Below are 16,506 nucleotides of genomic sequence, written 5' to 3' on the forward strand. Positions count from 1 at the left end.
TCTGTTTTGTCTTACTATATCGAGTCCACCCCGAGTGGAGGGGTATCATCCCCTTTTTCTTCTTCTACAGAGAGCGACGTTTTATTCCTGAGTGGGGTCAGGATAATCTCCCCACCTGCCTATACAGTGGTTGCCTATCGGTAACCCTGGTTTGTGAGTATTAACTTGTTTACTCTACCATTACTCCCTGTAAAAACATATTACACTATTGGGGCTCTTGGTGTTCCTTTTTGACTCTAAATTCATTGGAAGATTTCATTTCTGGCATATAGTGGTCTCCAAATGTTCCAGCAATGCTGACAGTTAACTTGGGGCTCCAGAGTGTTGACTGTATTTAATGCGCCAAAAATGATACATTCTCTCAATGTGACATAATAAATGTAATAAATGCCTTTTAAATAAGGCATTCCATGGACAAAGAAGGGCACCCAATTGGTGATAGAGACAGCTGTGCTTGTATTTTGGTGCACTTACCATCCTAATGCAGACCATTTATTAATCATTTGTGCCTCCACTATTATGTTATTCAAATCTATCAAATCTATTTGTGTGACAATTCTCTTTCAGGAAGCTGCAAGATAGTGGCCCTGAGCCAAATCTAGAATATACACTGTCTTCCTTTGCTTAAATGCCTTTGTTTAACTATAATACAAAGGCACCTTCACTATACAAGCAATTGCTATTTCATAACACAATTCACAAATACACTTGAAAGCCTTGCCAGAAAGGAAATCATTTATTATGTTCTCAAAATGAGAAATGTTCAACTACATAATTAGTAGCATGGTTGCCTGAAAGTACTTGAAATAGGAAAGATGTACTCTACTGTACGACTGGGAGAAACAGGGTCTCATTTCTTGTCATCAGACCAAGTCACCTCGTAGTCACTGTATGCTTTCTTTAGCTTTTCCGCAGCTACTGAATGGTCTGCTTTGCCGTATCCCTGAGGGGAAGAAAGCAAGTAGCTTCATTTCTTAGGATTTTATGAAAAAACATTGAAACATGTCAATTGTACACTATATGATGCTTAAAACATTACAAAATTATAATTGACCTGACATATTTCAGAACCATGGCACTAACTAGTTTGTCTAGTACACAGAATGCTAAAATCTATGGAACTCTTAAAGTGGAAGTTCACCTTTAAGTTAACGTTTAGTATTGTTATGGCTACTTTTTACTATTCATCTTTATATTCAGATCCTCTCCTATTCATATTCCAGTCTCTTATTCAAATCAATACATGGTTACTAGGGTAAATTGGACCCTAGCAACCAAATTGCTGAAATAGCAAATCGGAGAGCTGCTAAATAAAAATCTAAATAACTCACAAACTACATATAAAAAAATGAAAACCAATTGCAAATTGTTTCAGAATATCACTCATACTAAAAATTAACTCAAAGGTGAACAAACCCTTTAATACTGAATAAGCAGGGCCCAGCACACACCAAAATGATGCAGTGATTCATTGTGTCATTCCATTAATAACTTTTATACAGTCTCACACACACACTCACAAGATGAGGAAGTAAAAAAATGTTTCCCCTTCCCACCCCTAATTTGCATATGCAAATTTGGATTCGGAATTCAGACAAATCTTACGCAAAGGATTCAGGGGTTCAGCCGAATCCAAAATAGTGGATTCGGTGCATCCCTACCTCAAAGCAATGCTGAGTCAAAAACACTTCTATTGTGTACACATGGGCTTCCTGTTTTCAGCATAAAGCCCCAGGGCTAGAGCATGCTCAGTTTGCTCCTCTCTCCCTTTCCCCCTCCATTTTCCCCCCCTCCCTGCTGTAATCTGAGCCCAGAGTTGAGTGAGCAGGGAAAGACTCAAGCAGTACATTATGTCACACCAAGCTAATATGGCAGCAGGTATTCTAAACAAACAGCAAGCTTCTATAGCTGCTCACTTGGGTATGGTAAAGTGTTCTGCAGAATAAATATAGTGTTAAAGCTTGCACTATTGTGGCTAATCTATTGGCGATAAAGTGCTTCGGTAGCTTTCCTTCTCCTTTAAGCAATAATTTGCCCTAACATAGACAGATGCTATTAGGTCAATTGTTGCCCAACCCTGCCATTTTCCAACTTAACTTATTGTGTGGGTGTCTGCTGATGGTGTGAACCTGAATCTAATTCAGTGATGTATTTGCAAACTTATATGCACTGGGTCCCCCATCCCATCAGTTCTGCAGGGCTCGCTGAGCTTTAGTGGGTTCTGGCCACATCAATGTAGATCTCCCTGTGGGCCCTGGTGCAGCTGCACCCCTGCTTACCTAGCGGTTTCACCACTGAACTCATTTCTGGAATATAGCATCACTGGTAGTTTTTTTAAAGGAGACATATAGGATAAATGAAAAAACCCTAATTTTGTAGGCAATTATAAGTAATATATGGTGTTGCTTTTACATGGTGCTAAAAATTAGTATTATCTTTAAAAATAGCCCTTTATTAGAGCTCCCTATAAATGTTCTCTGGTCCCTCCCTGTTCATGTTTCAAATGTGGGGTGGGCGTTTCCTAATGGTCCCTGCCAGAAGCACAGTAGGAGGGGCACAGCCAATCACAGCCCTGCAGTCACACAAGCACAGACCTGTCTGTGTAAAATTAAAGAAATGGGTGACAAAACAATGGAAACGGTTGAATAACACTAGAAATTTGCTGTATTGATGTTCAACCATTCTCAATATCTTTATTTTGTCTTCAGGGTGCTATAGTTACCAAAAAATGATTGATGACTGTCAAAAGAGAGAGTTTTACCTCTCCTTGAAAACAGGACCTTAGAAGCATGAGTTCAGATAATACTCTGTGAAGAATTAGGCTAGTAGCACACAAGTAGTTTGTATGGTGTTTTCCTGTCACCATGGTGTTAAATCACCAGCACCCTGACTAATGCACACACACATCAGGTGACAGGTGGACCGCTACACAAAAAACAAAAGAATACAAACTCTTTAACAGAAGAACAAGGAGGAAAATCTAAGCCATTAGTGTGATCCAGGTAAAAAAAACCATGAACTGCTCATAAACTAGTACAATCAAAGGTCCTTAGTACAGGTGATCTAAACCCAAAAACATAAATGAAAATATGCTTCTCTGAGCACTTCTGAAATTAACAAACATTTTTTGTTTTTAGTGCTTTCTGAGATATTAGCAGTTAAAACAGTTTCAGATTGAAACCCATTATCCAGAAAGCTCCGAATTACAGGAAGGCAATCTGTTTTTTTTTTTTCTGTGAAGTAACAAAACAGTACATTGTACTTGATCCAAACTAAGATATAATTAATCCTTATTGGAAGCAAAACCAGCCTATTGGATCCATTCTGGATAACAGGTCCCATGTAATTCAAAAAGCACTCTGGATAAGTGTACATCAATTCATTTTTTTGGGTTTAGATGTCCTTTCACTTGGCTGTAGCATATCATTTGCAAGACACGAGAATGTAGCTAAAAGATTATACAAATACTTACTGTGGATTCACCAAATATTCTTATTTTCTTGTCTTTGCTATTATGTTCAATTTTTCCCCCGCCCAGGCACTTACATTCCAAACCTAATGCTTGGATTTCAGGGTTCACTTTTTCAAATATGTGATCTGCAGATAAATATATAAAGAAAAGCAAGTCTAGTCATGAAACAGAGGGTTGATTGACAAGCTTACAATGTCCATTAAAGGGGATGTTCACCTTTGACTTAACTTTTAGTATGATGTAGAGATTGATATTTGGAGACGATTTGTAATTGGTTCTCATTTTTTATTATTTGTGATTTTTGAGTTTTTTATTCAGCAGCTCTCCGCTTTGCAGTTTCAGCCAACTGATTGCTAGGGCCCAAATTACCCTAGCGACCATGCATAACTCTGAATAAGAGAGTGGAATATAAATAGGAGAGTGACTAAATAGAAAGATGAGCAATTAAAAGAAGCAATAACAATGCATTTGTAGCTTTACAGAGCATTTGTTTTTTAGATGGGGTCAGTGACCCTCACTTGAAAGTTGAAAAGAGTTAGCAGAAGAAGGCAAATATTTCAAAAACTATAAAAAAAAATGAAGGCCAATTGAAAAGCTGCTTAGAACAAGACATTCTATACTAAAATGTAACGTAGAGGTGAACCACCTTTTTAATGGCCATTAAATGAACATTTTCCAGTGATCATCTTGGCGTGTGTGCCGAGTTTCAGGCATGTGGGACGGGGAAACACAAAAAAAGGGTTGTTGCTATATGTTGTACTTACAGTAACTCTAATTGTGCTGTCTAATATGTCTGATGTGTTTGGTCTAGCTGTGGATGTAAAAATGCAACCATACAAAATGTAATGTTTATATAATACAATGTAAGTTCCTGTTTGGCAGAAAAAAGAGTTAAATCCGGTAATAATATTCATAATCCCTGCCCTTACAGTTATCTGAAGGCTTCTGGTAGATGAGTCTCTAACTGGAAATAGCAAGCTGTTGGATAAAGGCCAAAACTAAAATTAGTAGCCATATCAGCTGAAGAGCAGAACTGCTTCTCCAAAGCACAGGGTGTTGGTGTGTCCATGTACAGTAGGGGTAGCCAGCCTTAAAGGGATACTTTCATGGGAAAAAAAAAATTCAAAATTAATCAGTTAATAGTGCTGCTCCAGCAGAATTCTCCACTGAATCCATTTTTTAAAAGAGCAAACAGATTTTTTTTATATTCAATTTTGAAATCTGACATGGGGCTAGACATTTTGTCAATTTCCCAGCTGCCCCAAGTCATGTGACTTGTGCTCTGATAAACGTCAATCACTCTTTACTGCTGTACTGCAAGTTGGAGTGATATCACCCCCCTCCCTTCCCCCCCCAGCAGCCAAACAAAAGAACAATGGGAAGGTAACCAGATAGCAGCTCCCTAACACATGATAACAGTTGCCTGGTAGATGTAAGAACAACACTCAATAGTAAAAACCCATATCTCACTGAGACACATTCAATTACATTGAGAAGGAAAAACAGCAGCCTGCCAGAAAGCATTTCTCTCCTACAGTGCAGGCACAAGTCACATGACCAGGGGCAGCTGGGAAAATTGACAAAATGTCTAGACCCATGTCAGATTTCAAAATTGAATATAAAAAAAATCTGTTTGCTCTTTTGAGAAATGGATTTCAGTGCAGAATTCTCCTGGGTCCATTACCCTAGCAACCATGCACTGATTTGAATAAGAGACTGGAATATGTATAGGAGAGGTCTGAATAGAAAGAGCGGTAATAAAAAGTAGCAATAACAATACATTTGTAGTCTAAAGCTGGCCATAGACGCAAAGATCTGATCGTATGAATCGAGGATTCGTACAATTTTTGGACCGTGTGTGGAGAGTCCCGACATTTTTTGTCCCGCGGAGATCGGTCGTTTGGACAGGTTAAAAGATTTCTGTCGGCTGCGGGTAATATCTCTGCACGTATTGCCGATCATACGATTTTCAGTGGGAGACTGTCACCAGCTTTGGTCAGACATAACTTTCGTACGATTGCTGTCAGGGGCAGAACATCGGCTCATCTGTTCTTTTACTACTTTATTTGATCTGAATGGTTAGTGGCAGGTCGGGAGATGGGGAAGTCTGATCATACGATGATTCGTACCATCGGATCTTTGCGTCTGTGGCCAGCTTTACAGAGCATTTGATTATTAGAAGGGGTCAGTGACAAATAACTATAAACTATAAAAAATAAATAATGAAAAACAAGTTGCTTAGAATTGGCCATTCTATAAGATACTAAAAGTTACCTTAAAGGTGAACCACCCCTTTAACTGGGGAAACGGCAAATATGGCAAAGTGAAATGTAGTTTTTAATGAAAGCAAGTAAAGGGTGTCATATCATGTATCCAGCATAATCAGCTCAATATTGCGTCTTTATAGCACAGAAGCCAGAGTTAGCCGTGCATGCTGGGAGTTGTAGTGCAAGAACAGAGAGCAAATGGCGGGTTCAGAAAGAGAAGTTTAAAATCCGCAGCAGCAGCAGAAGAGTCTACATGCATTGTACAACACCTGCCCACAGTTACGCCTGTGGCCTCCTTACTGTGGTACTCGGCGCTTTTGGTGCCTCTGACAATAACGCGGTGCTGCTCCGATTTCCCAGCGGTCACGCTGAGCAGTATATACTTAAAGACCCCATCGGGATCTATCTGCACCTCGGCCACAGACTCCAACGCAGACATCTTGCTTCACACGCTTCCAAAGCGAGAAAGTGACAAGCGTAACCACGTGACCAGAAGCGTGCCGGGGGCGGGGCTAGAGTGCGCCTACAACATTCGTCTCCCTTTAGGCGAGTTATGTAGGAGAGCGCGACATTTGTTGTAAGGTTTTAGACGTCGTGTGCTGCAGTCTATTTTTATTTCTCGTTTGTCATGACATGGGGTTGTGTATCAGAGCGTCAGACATCGCTGGGAATGTGACACTTGCTGATAAAGCCTTTCTTTTCAGGCACTTTCAAGGGCACCATCCAAATAGTTCAGGGTTGCCAGGTCTGATTTTCAAAACCAGCCCAAGTCAGCTACAAAACGGTACTTAACAAGTAGCCCTCTCCTATTCATTTTCCAGCCTCTTATTCAAATCAATGCATGGTTGCTAGGGGAATTTGGACCCTAGTTACCAGATTGGATAAGATGCAAATTGAAGAGCTGCTGAATAAAAAGCTAAATAACTCAAAAACCTTCAGTAATAAAAAATGAAAGCGAATTGTCTCAGAATATCACTATATATACTAAATGTTATCTCAAAGGTGAAAAACCCCTTTAAACAAAAATTACATTACCCAACATGCATTGGGAGGCATAGGCTTGGCACATTAGAGCAAGAAAAACTTTGTCTGATTTCCAAAGTACAAACCAGCCAAAAGCCCAAAAAGTAGCCCAGATCCGTACCTTGGCTAGTTTGTACTTTCAAAACCCATTAGTAGCCCAACTTGGCTGGAAAACCTCCAGCCTTGCGATTTACATAGTGGGCACCCCTAAGCCGCTGACGTTCCTCGCCCCTTCCCCTCCCTTTTATCCGCGCAAATTTTCATCATTGGGACCAGAGCAATGGAGATTGTCACACGGAACATTTAAAAAACAATTGTATCTCCTGCGCATCCCCAGTGTTTCTGAACCAATGTGGGTGTGGTTGGGCATGGGCAGCATGCCACCCCCTAAAATCCTGCCGACCTAGGCCTGGGCCTTGGTAGCGCTAAAAATTCAATATTTATTCAGTGTAAAAACCACAAAAATCACTAATACAAAACTTTGCCTGGTAGAAGTTGTCATGTTACTATAGACTTATAGTCAATAGGAGCTGCGCTGATCCTGTTTGCTAGGAATTTTCGATATTAACAATATTAAAAATCCTTTACTTATAATGCAATAGTACAGACTAGTTGTATGACTAATAACTTAAAGGCTTTTTCAAGCCAAATGAAAAGGTCAGTGGCGTAACTATAGAGGAAGCAGACCCCTCAGTCGCAGGTGGTCGTTCCATATAGCGACCCACTGCGCTCTGCCTGCACCCACGCCCTTGTAACAGGCACTTTGGGTAGAGTTGCAAACTTTTCTGGAAAGGCTGTAGAAGATAATTCCTAGGGACAAATGTAGGGGAAGCCACTGCTTTCTTCATCAACCTGGGCTAGAGGAGGCACGATCCATCCATAGGCTGGAAAACAATTGGTTGCATGCAGCCTATGATGAGAACCAGCCTTTCTCAAGCAAGACCCAAAAAACCGTGTCGCGGTCAGCTGCAGTAAATAATTGTGTAAAGAGAATATTGCACCTCTGCCTTTCTAACACGACTGATACATTCCTATGTATTTTAATAGGAACATGTATCACTTTAATTGAAGGAGTACTATACCCATGAACAATGTAGGCCTATATAAAAGGATATTGCATAAAACAACTCATATGTAAAACCCTGCTTTATGTAAACAAACAATTTTCATAATAATATACCTTTTTAGTACTATGTGCCATGGGGGGATAATAAATAGAAAATTGCCATTTTAAAAAAATAAGGGCCGCCCCCTTGGATCATATGATTCCCTGTGCACACAAACATACCAACAAACCATACCAACAAACCATACTTGTTAGGTCACATGAGCCAATTAACAGACAGAGTCTGTATTTTGCTTCCACACTTCTGGTCAGGTGATCTCTGAGGCAGCACAGAGACCATTACAAAATGATGGTTCAAAAGCAAGAGATGTAAAAGGGCAATATTTGCTTAAATATATATTCCAGTTTGGTAAGTGTCAGGGAGCCAGGAGCTCCCTCCAGGGAGGTAGTCGGGATCAAGGAGGAAGCCCTCTTGAGGGTGCAAGGTCGCGGTATCCAAAGGGTTAAGCAAATACAAGGTCAAGTCCAGGCAAGAGTTCAATGGCAGGCAGATCAGGATCAAATAACAAGAGTCCAGGCAAGGGGTCAAAACCAAGGCAGGAGCAGGAATCAGGATAGCAGAATAACAGAAACCCAGGTTCAAGGTAGCAGAACCTATTCTTGGACGCCCTTCTGGTGTCCTGGGCGCCCTTTTATAGTTGAATTTGGCGCCATAGTGACGTCACTGGCGCGCGTGTTTGCGCATGCGCGTTTGCGCATGCGTCGGCGTTGCGGCGCTGGCGTCCCAGCGCCCACGTGGGCCGACTGGGCGCCGCCATCTTGGATTCTTCGCCGCCGGGAGCGGACGCGACCCTTCATGCTCCCGGCGGCCTTGACAGTAAGATTTTTTAAAGGGATACTGTCATGGAAAAATATGTTTTTTTTTCAAAACACATCAGTTAATAGTGCTGTTCCAGCAGAATTCTGCACTGAAATCCATTTCTCAAAAGAGCAAACAGATTTGAGCAATTCAATTTTGAAATCTGACATGGGGCTAGACATATTGTCAGTTTCCCAGCTGCCCCTAGTCATGTGACTTGTGCTCTGATAAACTTCAGTCACTCTTTACTGCTGTACTGCAAGTTGGAGTGATGTCACCCCCTCCCATTCCCCCCACAGCAGCCTAACAACAGAACAATGGGAAGGTAACAAGATAACAGCTGCCTGGTAGATCTAAGAACAGCACTCAATAGTAAAAGCCTGCCAGAAAGTAGTTCCATCCTAATGTGCAGACAAAAGTCACATGACTGGGGCAGCTGGGAAACTGACAATATATAGCCCCATGTCAGATTTCAAAATTGAATATAAAAAAATCTGTTTTTTTCTTTTGAGAATTTGATTTCAGTGCAGAATTCTGCTGGAGTAGCACTATTAATTGATGCATTTTGGAAAAAAACATGTTTTCCCATGACAGTATCCCTTTAATATGCCACTTAATTTGATGTAAACTATCTGGTGCTCAAGTAGTATTTTGGGGGTAAAGTTTTCCTTTAAAACAAATCTACTGTACATGATTTAATAAAAATGTTGCCTGTAGTTATTTTAAATTTACATTCATGTACTGTTGTCTGTACAATTTGTACTTGAATGATTCACACATTACCTGTTGCTAAAATTGTTGGGGCTTCCTGCATTTGCAAAGAAAGTGTCTCAATTAAGACATGAGTAGCCATTAGTCACACGTGCTTGGAACAAACTTACATGTAAAGCAAATACAGAGGAAGCGTTAGAAATGAAACATTCTCACTGGACATGCAGACAGACTGACTCTATGCTAGAAAATAAATTATCCTGTTTCATGGTGAATGTATGAGTGAAATTCCTGTGTTTGTTTCTGAAGCATTAGCATCCAGTAGAAAATCCATTATTGCAAAAAATACAGATAAAGAAATAAAAGGGGTATCAAATACACTTTTTGTGTTGTGTAACAATTAGCAGTTGGTCTTTTCGATTTTTTTATAGGTTTTGAACGATTTTGCTTTTTGTTTAGCTTCCTAGTTGCCAGGATAATTGAGGATTAATCAGGGAACCCTGAATAGAAAGATAACTAAAATAAAGTAACAGTAAGGGGCAGATTTATCAAGGGTCGAATTTCGAAGTGTAAAATACTTCGACCATCGAATTAAAATACTTCGAATATCGAAGTCAAAGTATTTTTCACCAAATTTGGCCATCGAACGATCGAAGTAAAATCGACGATCGTACGATTAAATCGGTTGAATCGAACGATTTTAGCGTACAATCGAACGATTTTACTTCGATGTGGGAAGACTTAGAGAAATGGTCTAGAAGGTCCCCATAGGCTAACATAGCACTTCAGCAGGTTTAATTTGGCGAAGTATTGAAGTCTAAGTTTTTTTAAAGAGACAGTACTTCGATTATCGAATGGTCGAATATTCGAACAATTTTTACTTCAAATCGAAGTAAATTCGAAGTCGTATTATCCTATTCGATGGTCGAAGTATCCAAAAAATTACTTCGAATTTTGTTACTTCGAAAATTCCCTTGAATTCAGTTCGACCCTTGATAAATCTGCCCCTAACTGTCTAACTGTTAAAAAAAAAAGAAAGATAAATAATACAAAGTAACTATAAAATTGTAGCAGTCATTTTTGGTTGCCGGTGGTCGGTGACACGCATGTAAAAGCTGGAAGAGGAAGGCAAATAATTCAAAAGCTATAATAAATATTAAACGAAGACCAATTTAAAAGTTGCTAAGAATAGAACATTCAGCAACATACTAAAAGTTAACTTAAATATGAATTGCCCATTTTAAAAACATCTACTTCCTTACTTTGTCCTATAACACATTGTTTAATAAACGTGGCTTCATCACAGTAGTGAACCAACATAAAATCAGAGTAGGTCACTTAGGGGCAGATTTATTAGGGTTCAAGATTCATTTTCAATTTTTTGAATAAAAAAAAACAAAAAATAAAAAATATTTTCGAAATTTATTATACCCGATCCTGGAAATAGCTCGAATCCGAAAATACACCATCTAAAACCTGTTGAGGTCATGTACAATTCAACGTCAGAGGTCCCTTGAACCATTTTAATATGTTAATAGCATTTGTGATTTTCGAGGGGTTTTTTTGGTGGGTTTTGCTTAAAAACTCAATCAATTCGAGCAATTCAAGTTTTTTTCCAACAAAAACTCATCAAATTGGTTGTTAAAGGACAAGGAAAGCCTTTTTATCCTTTTGTGTTTAGCTAATAGAGGGCTCCTTGTTGTACCTAATCGCTGACTTCATTTCTCCAAAAACTGCTTGTGTCCTTTGCAGTGTCTACTCAAATCTCCTCAGTGGGGGTCATTTATCAACACTGGGCAAATTTACCCATGGGCAGTAACCCATGGCAACCAATCAAATTGCTGTATTCATTGTTCTGCGTACAGCTGGCTATAAAAAGTTAATCACTGATTGGTTGCTATAGGTAACTGCCCCTGGGCAGATTTGCCCAGTGTTAATAAATGAGCCCCAGTGTCTTGTTACTTGCCGCCCCCATATTCACTAAAGTGACATAATGAAGATACTAAATGCGCATGCGCCAAGAATGTTCCTTCCTCTGGACGTGCACACAACAAAAAAGATTTGCGCTGTTACAAATAGATACAATTACAGCATACAAGCTTCAGCATAGTTTCTGTTTATGCACATCATGTGTCACCATGGTTACCGCAGTAAGGTTTCTGATTTTGAAGAGGGCAGGAAATAGCTTGTTCTCTGCAAATACAAGACGCGCTCCGAACATAAGTAATGCGCATGCGCAGTCTATTAGTTGAGTGAACTGCGCATGACCAATAGTCTTGATCTTGGTGAAATGCAGCGGAGTCATGGGACTTTCTGTACAAGTAGATAGCGGTTTTGCATAAATTGCAGGGATTGAACAGACACACCACTTATTGCAGCTGCTATTATTGTCATGCAAAATTGTGGGGGTCAACATAGTGGCGGTCATTTGTAAAGTTCACATGTGGTTGAATGCTCATGTGTTTCCTAAATCCTTAAATATTGCACTCAGGGCCGGAACTAGGGGTAGGCAGAGTAGGCAGTGCCTAGGGCGCAAAGCTGAGGGGGCGCCAGGCGAAACCCACCGCAGATCACAATATCTTCAAATTGTAAAGGGGATATCTACCATTGACTTCTACATTACCTCGACAAGGTTTGAGATAGCGGATTTTAAGATTCTGACTTTTTGCAGCTTTGGGGTATAATAAATCTCTAAAAGTTCAAGTTTTTGCCCAAAAAACCTAGACAAGAAAAAAAAAAATCAAGGTTTAGTAAATAACCCCCAGAGTGTGCACATGATATTTAAATATAAGGTTTGAAATTGCACTTTTCACACTGCATTGGGTGTCCATAAAAGAGTCCTATAGATTGACATAGGCTTTGTTCCATTGATCCATTTGCATGGACTGTGGGCATAGTGATTGAAATCTCTATTGGTTGTGTTTACAAATGTCTGTCAAGTTCCAACACAGTCATTTGCTAAGGCCAAATGGAGTGTTAAATGTGATTAGCTGAATACTGCTGTTTGGTAACGAAAAAATTAATTGATAAAAAAATTAGAATGTAATTTTAACATATTAGCAGGGATTACAATCTTGGGAGAAGTTATTATCTGAATATAACAATGTCTATCTTATTTGCACTTGCGTTTTCATATTTTCATAAATTTATCTTTTAAATGGGGGTATAGAATTAAAATAGTGGTGGAGAGGGTTTGTGCAAATGAACACCTGTAGGTTAGTAATGCACTGTAAATGTTAGTTCTTCTCTCTCAATAGATGACGGGATGGCAGGTGGTGGCACTTTGTGGTTTTTGTTTTTTTTAAATATTTAGGTTATATAATAATAGGTGCAAAATTTGCTCTAGTTCTAGTAAACCATTGCAGCCAGATAACTGGTCTCTAGTTCAGAGAGCATTTAATTATGCCCGGGGATCTGACTTCTGGCTTTGAATACTGCTTGAACTGGGCGTAAACCACAGAAAAGGTTTAATATTTGCCACATAAAATAGAAAAAGGTCATATCCATGCCTGGCAACAAATACATAGAGTATGATGAGCACTGGCAAAGAATTCCGCTAGACGCCCAAAATCTGCAACTGTTACCGTTAGTTCAGGATGGGGGAAAACCAGCATTATCTGATCATTGTGGGAAGATCACAAATTAAATCATTTTCCATAATGCATCATCTTCGTTATGTGGCATTCATCTGAAAGAAGAAAGGAAGTCTATTTCTCAAGGGTGTCATCATCCTCATTAGGTGCCACATTTGTCTGATTTCTAATGCCAAATATGTTTTTAGTTCAGATTATGCCATTAGTAGAAAAGAGAAAATTTTTACTTTTTCTAGAAAGGGAACCACCATTATTTCACTTTATTTATGGAGACGTCACATGATCATAAACCAGACATGTTTTCCGACAGTCATTATGTTTTTTATTTTATGGAGCATTTAATGTGAAAAAAGAAAGGAAGCACAGAGATGTCAAGGGTCTCATAATCAGCATCCGTTGCAGCTGCCACGCATGCTATTATTTTCAGAGCCAGAAATATTTCACTTCATCTTAAATAAACGAGCACTTATTCTGGTGTAAATCACCCAGTCCTAATGTTGATGGACAAACCAGGTGTAACAGAGTGAAACCTATAAACCCCAAGAAAGTTTGCAAGTAAACAGAGCAGTATAACAAACACTTACCTACAAAAACCTAAAATTGTGCACAATGTATCAGACTCATCCTTGCATTATAAAAGGACCTACCAACCAATTGGTTCATCTTACAGAGTAATATAATAAAAGTTTGAACCAGGTCTAGTAACCCATCAGCAGATAGCATTTACTGGTCACCTGTTTAAAAGCAAACATCTTATTGGTTACTGTGGGTTACTAGCCCAAAGAGCCCTTTTACAAAGTGCTAGGCACTACAGCAGGGGCACAAAGGGGTGCAGAATTATAGCCTCTAAGCAAAATCATGCCCCCTTCTAAGAGCACAAATTGCAGTAGGGCCATATTTTGGTAAATTAACTGTACACTAAGGGGCAGATTTATTAAGGTTTGAATGGTAAATTCGTCAATGGTAAAGTCAAAACTCACAAATTGGAATTTATCACACATATCAACCATAATTTGAATATTCGCCCCCTAAAACCTACAGGGTTCATTTACAAGTCAATGACAGAGGTCCGTTGAACCATTTGAATATGTTCGAATTCAAAACAAATTTTCGGGTCAGGACTATTCGATCAAATATTAGACATTCAAGTTCATAAATAACCTCCCATTCGAATTATAAAAAAAAAATCACATAAATTCGAAATTCGACCTTTGATAAATAACCCCCCAATTGGTGCATTACACTTTTCTGTTTGTTATGACAAAGTTCAACCAGCAGAATCAAATCCTTATGTCAGAATACTCGGATAAATGTATAATAATTGAAGGAGGGCCAAGATTCCAATTTATTAGGGGTCATTTACAATTGCAGCCTTAATCTGCCTGCAGTCAGTTGTGCATTAAAGAAGAACTTGCATTGGAAAATCTGAAAAATCTATCATAGATAGTTCCCATTGACTTGAAGTTTTATATTAAATTCTTTGAATTATTTTGCACTTACATAATATAGTACATTCAAGTTTTTGAAAGCATAATTAGAATTCAGGACTTTTAGAGCAAAAAAAAAAACAACTCAGCAAAACTTCTTATTCAAACATTAATAAATCACCCCTTAAATTGTAAGCTGTGGGTTTTCATACTAAGTACACCAAATAAGTCAGGTTTTTTGGCATCTCATCCCTTCTTATATTGTATTTAACAAAACATAGGCTATAGGACCTAAATAGAAGATATTAAGGATTAACATAAAAATGCTATTTATCAAAATGTGGATTTGTGCAATTAAAGTTTAAAAAACTCACAGTTTAAAAAAACCCACAAATGTTACCTTATTTATTTACATATCCAGGCAAAAAAACCTGAATACCTCAAATTTGTGGTTTATAATTTATAGTAAGTTTACAAGCTCAAAAATATTTCAAAAACTCAATTTGAATAAATACAGTAGTTTACATTTTGGCTAGGACAGCTCCCACTGACTACATAACTTCAACATACTTTAGGTCTAGTAAAAAAGTATAAGCCGAGTTTTTCAGCACCCAAAATAAGCTGAAAAAGTCTACCTCGGCTTATACTCGAGTCAGTTGAAAATTACCTTACCAATTGGTCCGTCTGGGTGCTACGATCGCTTTTGCACCAGTATGTAATTGGCAGCAGTCATTCTGCTCAGTGGGCTCACCGCTTCACGTATCAGTCATTCTGCTTCCGCCAATAGCTGCCTGCCAGTACTTCTCTGGTTGTAGCTGAGATGCCGTCTGCCGAGGAGAGGACCCTGTTCGTCACATGATCAATGATGGACCCTCCCATGCTGTTAAGCGATTGGCTGCAGTGTGCCTGCACATAAAATCTACGTTTGAGGCAGGAGGCAGCCAATGTAACCTGTCCCCACATGTGCACTCTATTAGGTGCAACTTTCAACTGTGACCAAGCACATTGTGGTACCGTGGCTGTGTGATCATCACATCAGTTCAACAGCACATCAGAACAGTTGAGCTCTCCACTCTCCCAGGTGGCACATCATACCTAACTTAAAGGAGAAGGAAACCCCCAGGGCGCTAAACCCCTCCCCCCCTCCCCTGTGCTGCCCCCCTCCCTCCTCCCCCCTGGCCTACCTGTCCCCCTGGGCAAATGCCCCTAACTTTTTACTCACCCCTCTGCGCAGGTCCTGTCCACGGAGTACGCAGTCGCCATCTTCTCCACGCGCGTCTTCTTCCTGCTATGATCGGCGTTTTCTGGCGCATGCGCAGTAGGAACAGGTACCGGTACGGCTCTACTGCGCATGCGCCGAATGTCACGAAGTTTTCCGATTTCACTTCGTGACATTCGGCGCATGCGCAGTAGAGCCGCACCGGTACCTGTTCCTACTGCGCATGCGCCAGAAAACGCCGATCAGAGCAGGAAGAAGACGCGCGTGGGAGAAGATGGCGACTGCGTACTCCGTGGACAGGTCCTGCGCAGAGGGGTGAGTAACAAGTTAGGGGCATTTGCCCAGCGGGAGGGGTAGGCCAGGGGGAGGAGGGAGGGGGGGCAGCACAGGGGAGGGGGGGAGGGGTTTAGCGCCCTGGGGGTTTCCTTCTCCTTTAAGGATTTTACTGGCTGGCCTGCTGCAGCATCACTGTAGTTGGCACAGGTACTGACTAGCTGCTGCATTTCTCACCCTAGGCTTATACTCGAGTCAATAAGTTTCCCAGTTTTTGTGGGTAAAAGTAGGTACCTCGGCTTATACTCTGGTCGGCTTATACTCGAGTATATACTCATTCAAATCAGCATAGTTTCAGACAGGGCCGTTTTAAGTCCTTGGTGGGCCCTGGGCAAAGAGCAGAGTGGTGGGCCCCATAGAACCTGGGCACGCGTAGCGCACCAAATTTTTTTGAGACCACATCCACTTTCAGCCACACCCCCCAAATACCACACCCATTTAACAAAGCATAATACAGTCTTGTCAGTATTGAATGAATAATCAGAATATTAAAGCCAGATCTGACAGTATACTACACATAAATGAATAATTAGCAT

At 40.0% G+C, this 16,506-nt stretch overlaps 1 protein-coding gene across 1 annotated transcript; it reads right to left on the reverse strand.

Moving 5' to 3' along the window:
- Positions 1-717: 717 nt before the first annotated feature.
- Positions 718-6,237, reverse strand: LOC108714493 (14 kDa phosphohistidine phosphatase). The gene is made up of 3 exons (XM_018258787.2): positions 6,040-6,237; positions 3,473-3,597; positions 718-943 (listed from the first exon to the last, which is right to left on the reverse strand). The coding sequence occupies exons 1-3, from the start codon at positions 6,176-6,178 to the stop codon at positions 851-853; spliced, it is 357 nt and encodes a 118-aa protein (XP_018114276.1). The 5' UTR covers positions 6,179-6,237; the 3' UTR covers positions 718-850.
- Positions 6,238-16,506: the final 10,269 nt, after the last annotated feature.

The sequence above is a fragment of the Xenopus laevis genome, chromosome 4L (assembly GCF_017654675.1).
Source record: "Xenopus laevis strain J_2021 chromosome 4L, Xenopus_laevis_v10.1, whole genome shotgun sequence".
NCBI lineage: Eukaryota > Metazoa > Chordata > Amphibia > Anura > Pipidae > Xenopus > Xenopus laevis.

Coding starts and splice junctions, on each gene's coding strand:
- LOC108714493 (XM_018258787.2), bottom strand. CDS start 6,178: ATGTCTGCGTTGGAGTCTGTGGCCGAGGTGCAGATAGATCCCGATGGG. Junction 3,598..6,039: donor CAAAAGCGCCGAGTACCACA/GTAAGGAGGCCA, acceptor ATTTATCTGCAG/ATCACATATTTGAAAAAGTG. Junction 944..3,472: donor GAATATTTGGTGAATCCACA/GTAAGTATTTGT, acceptor TCTTCCCCTCAG/GGATACGGCAAAGCAGACCA.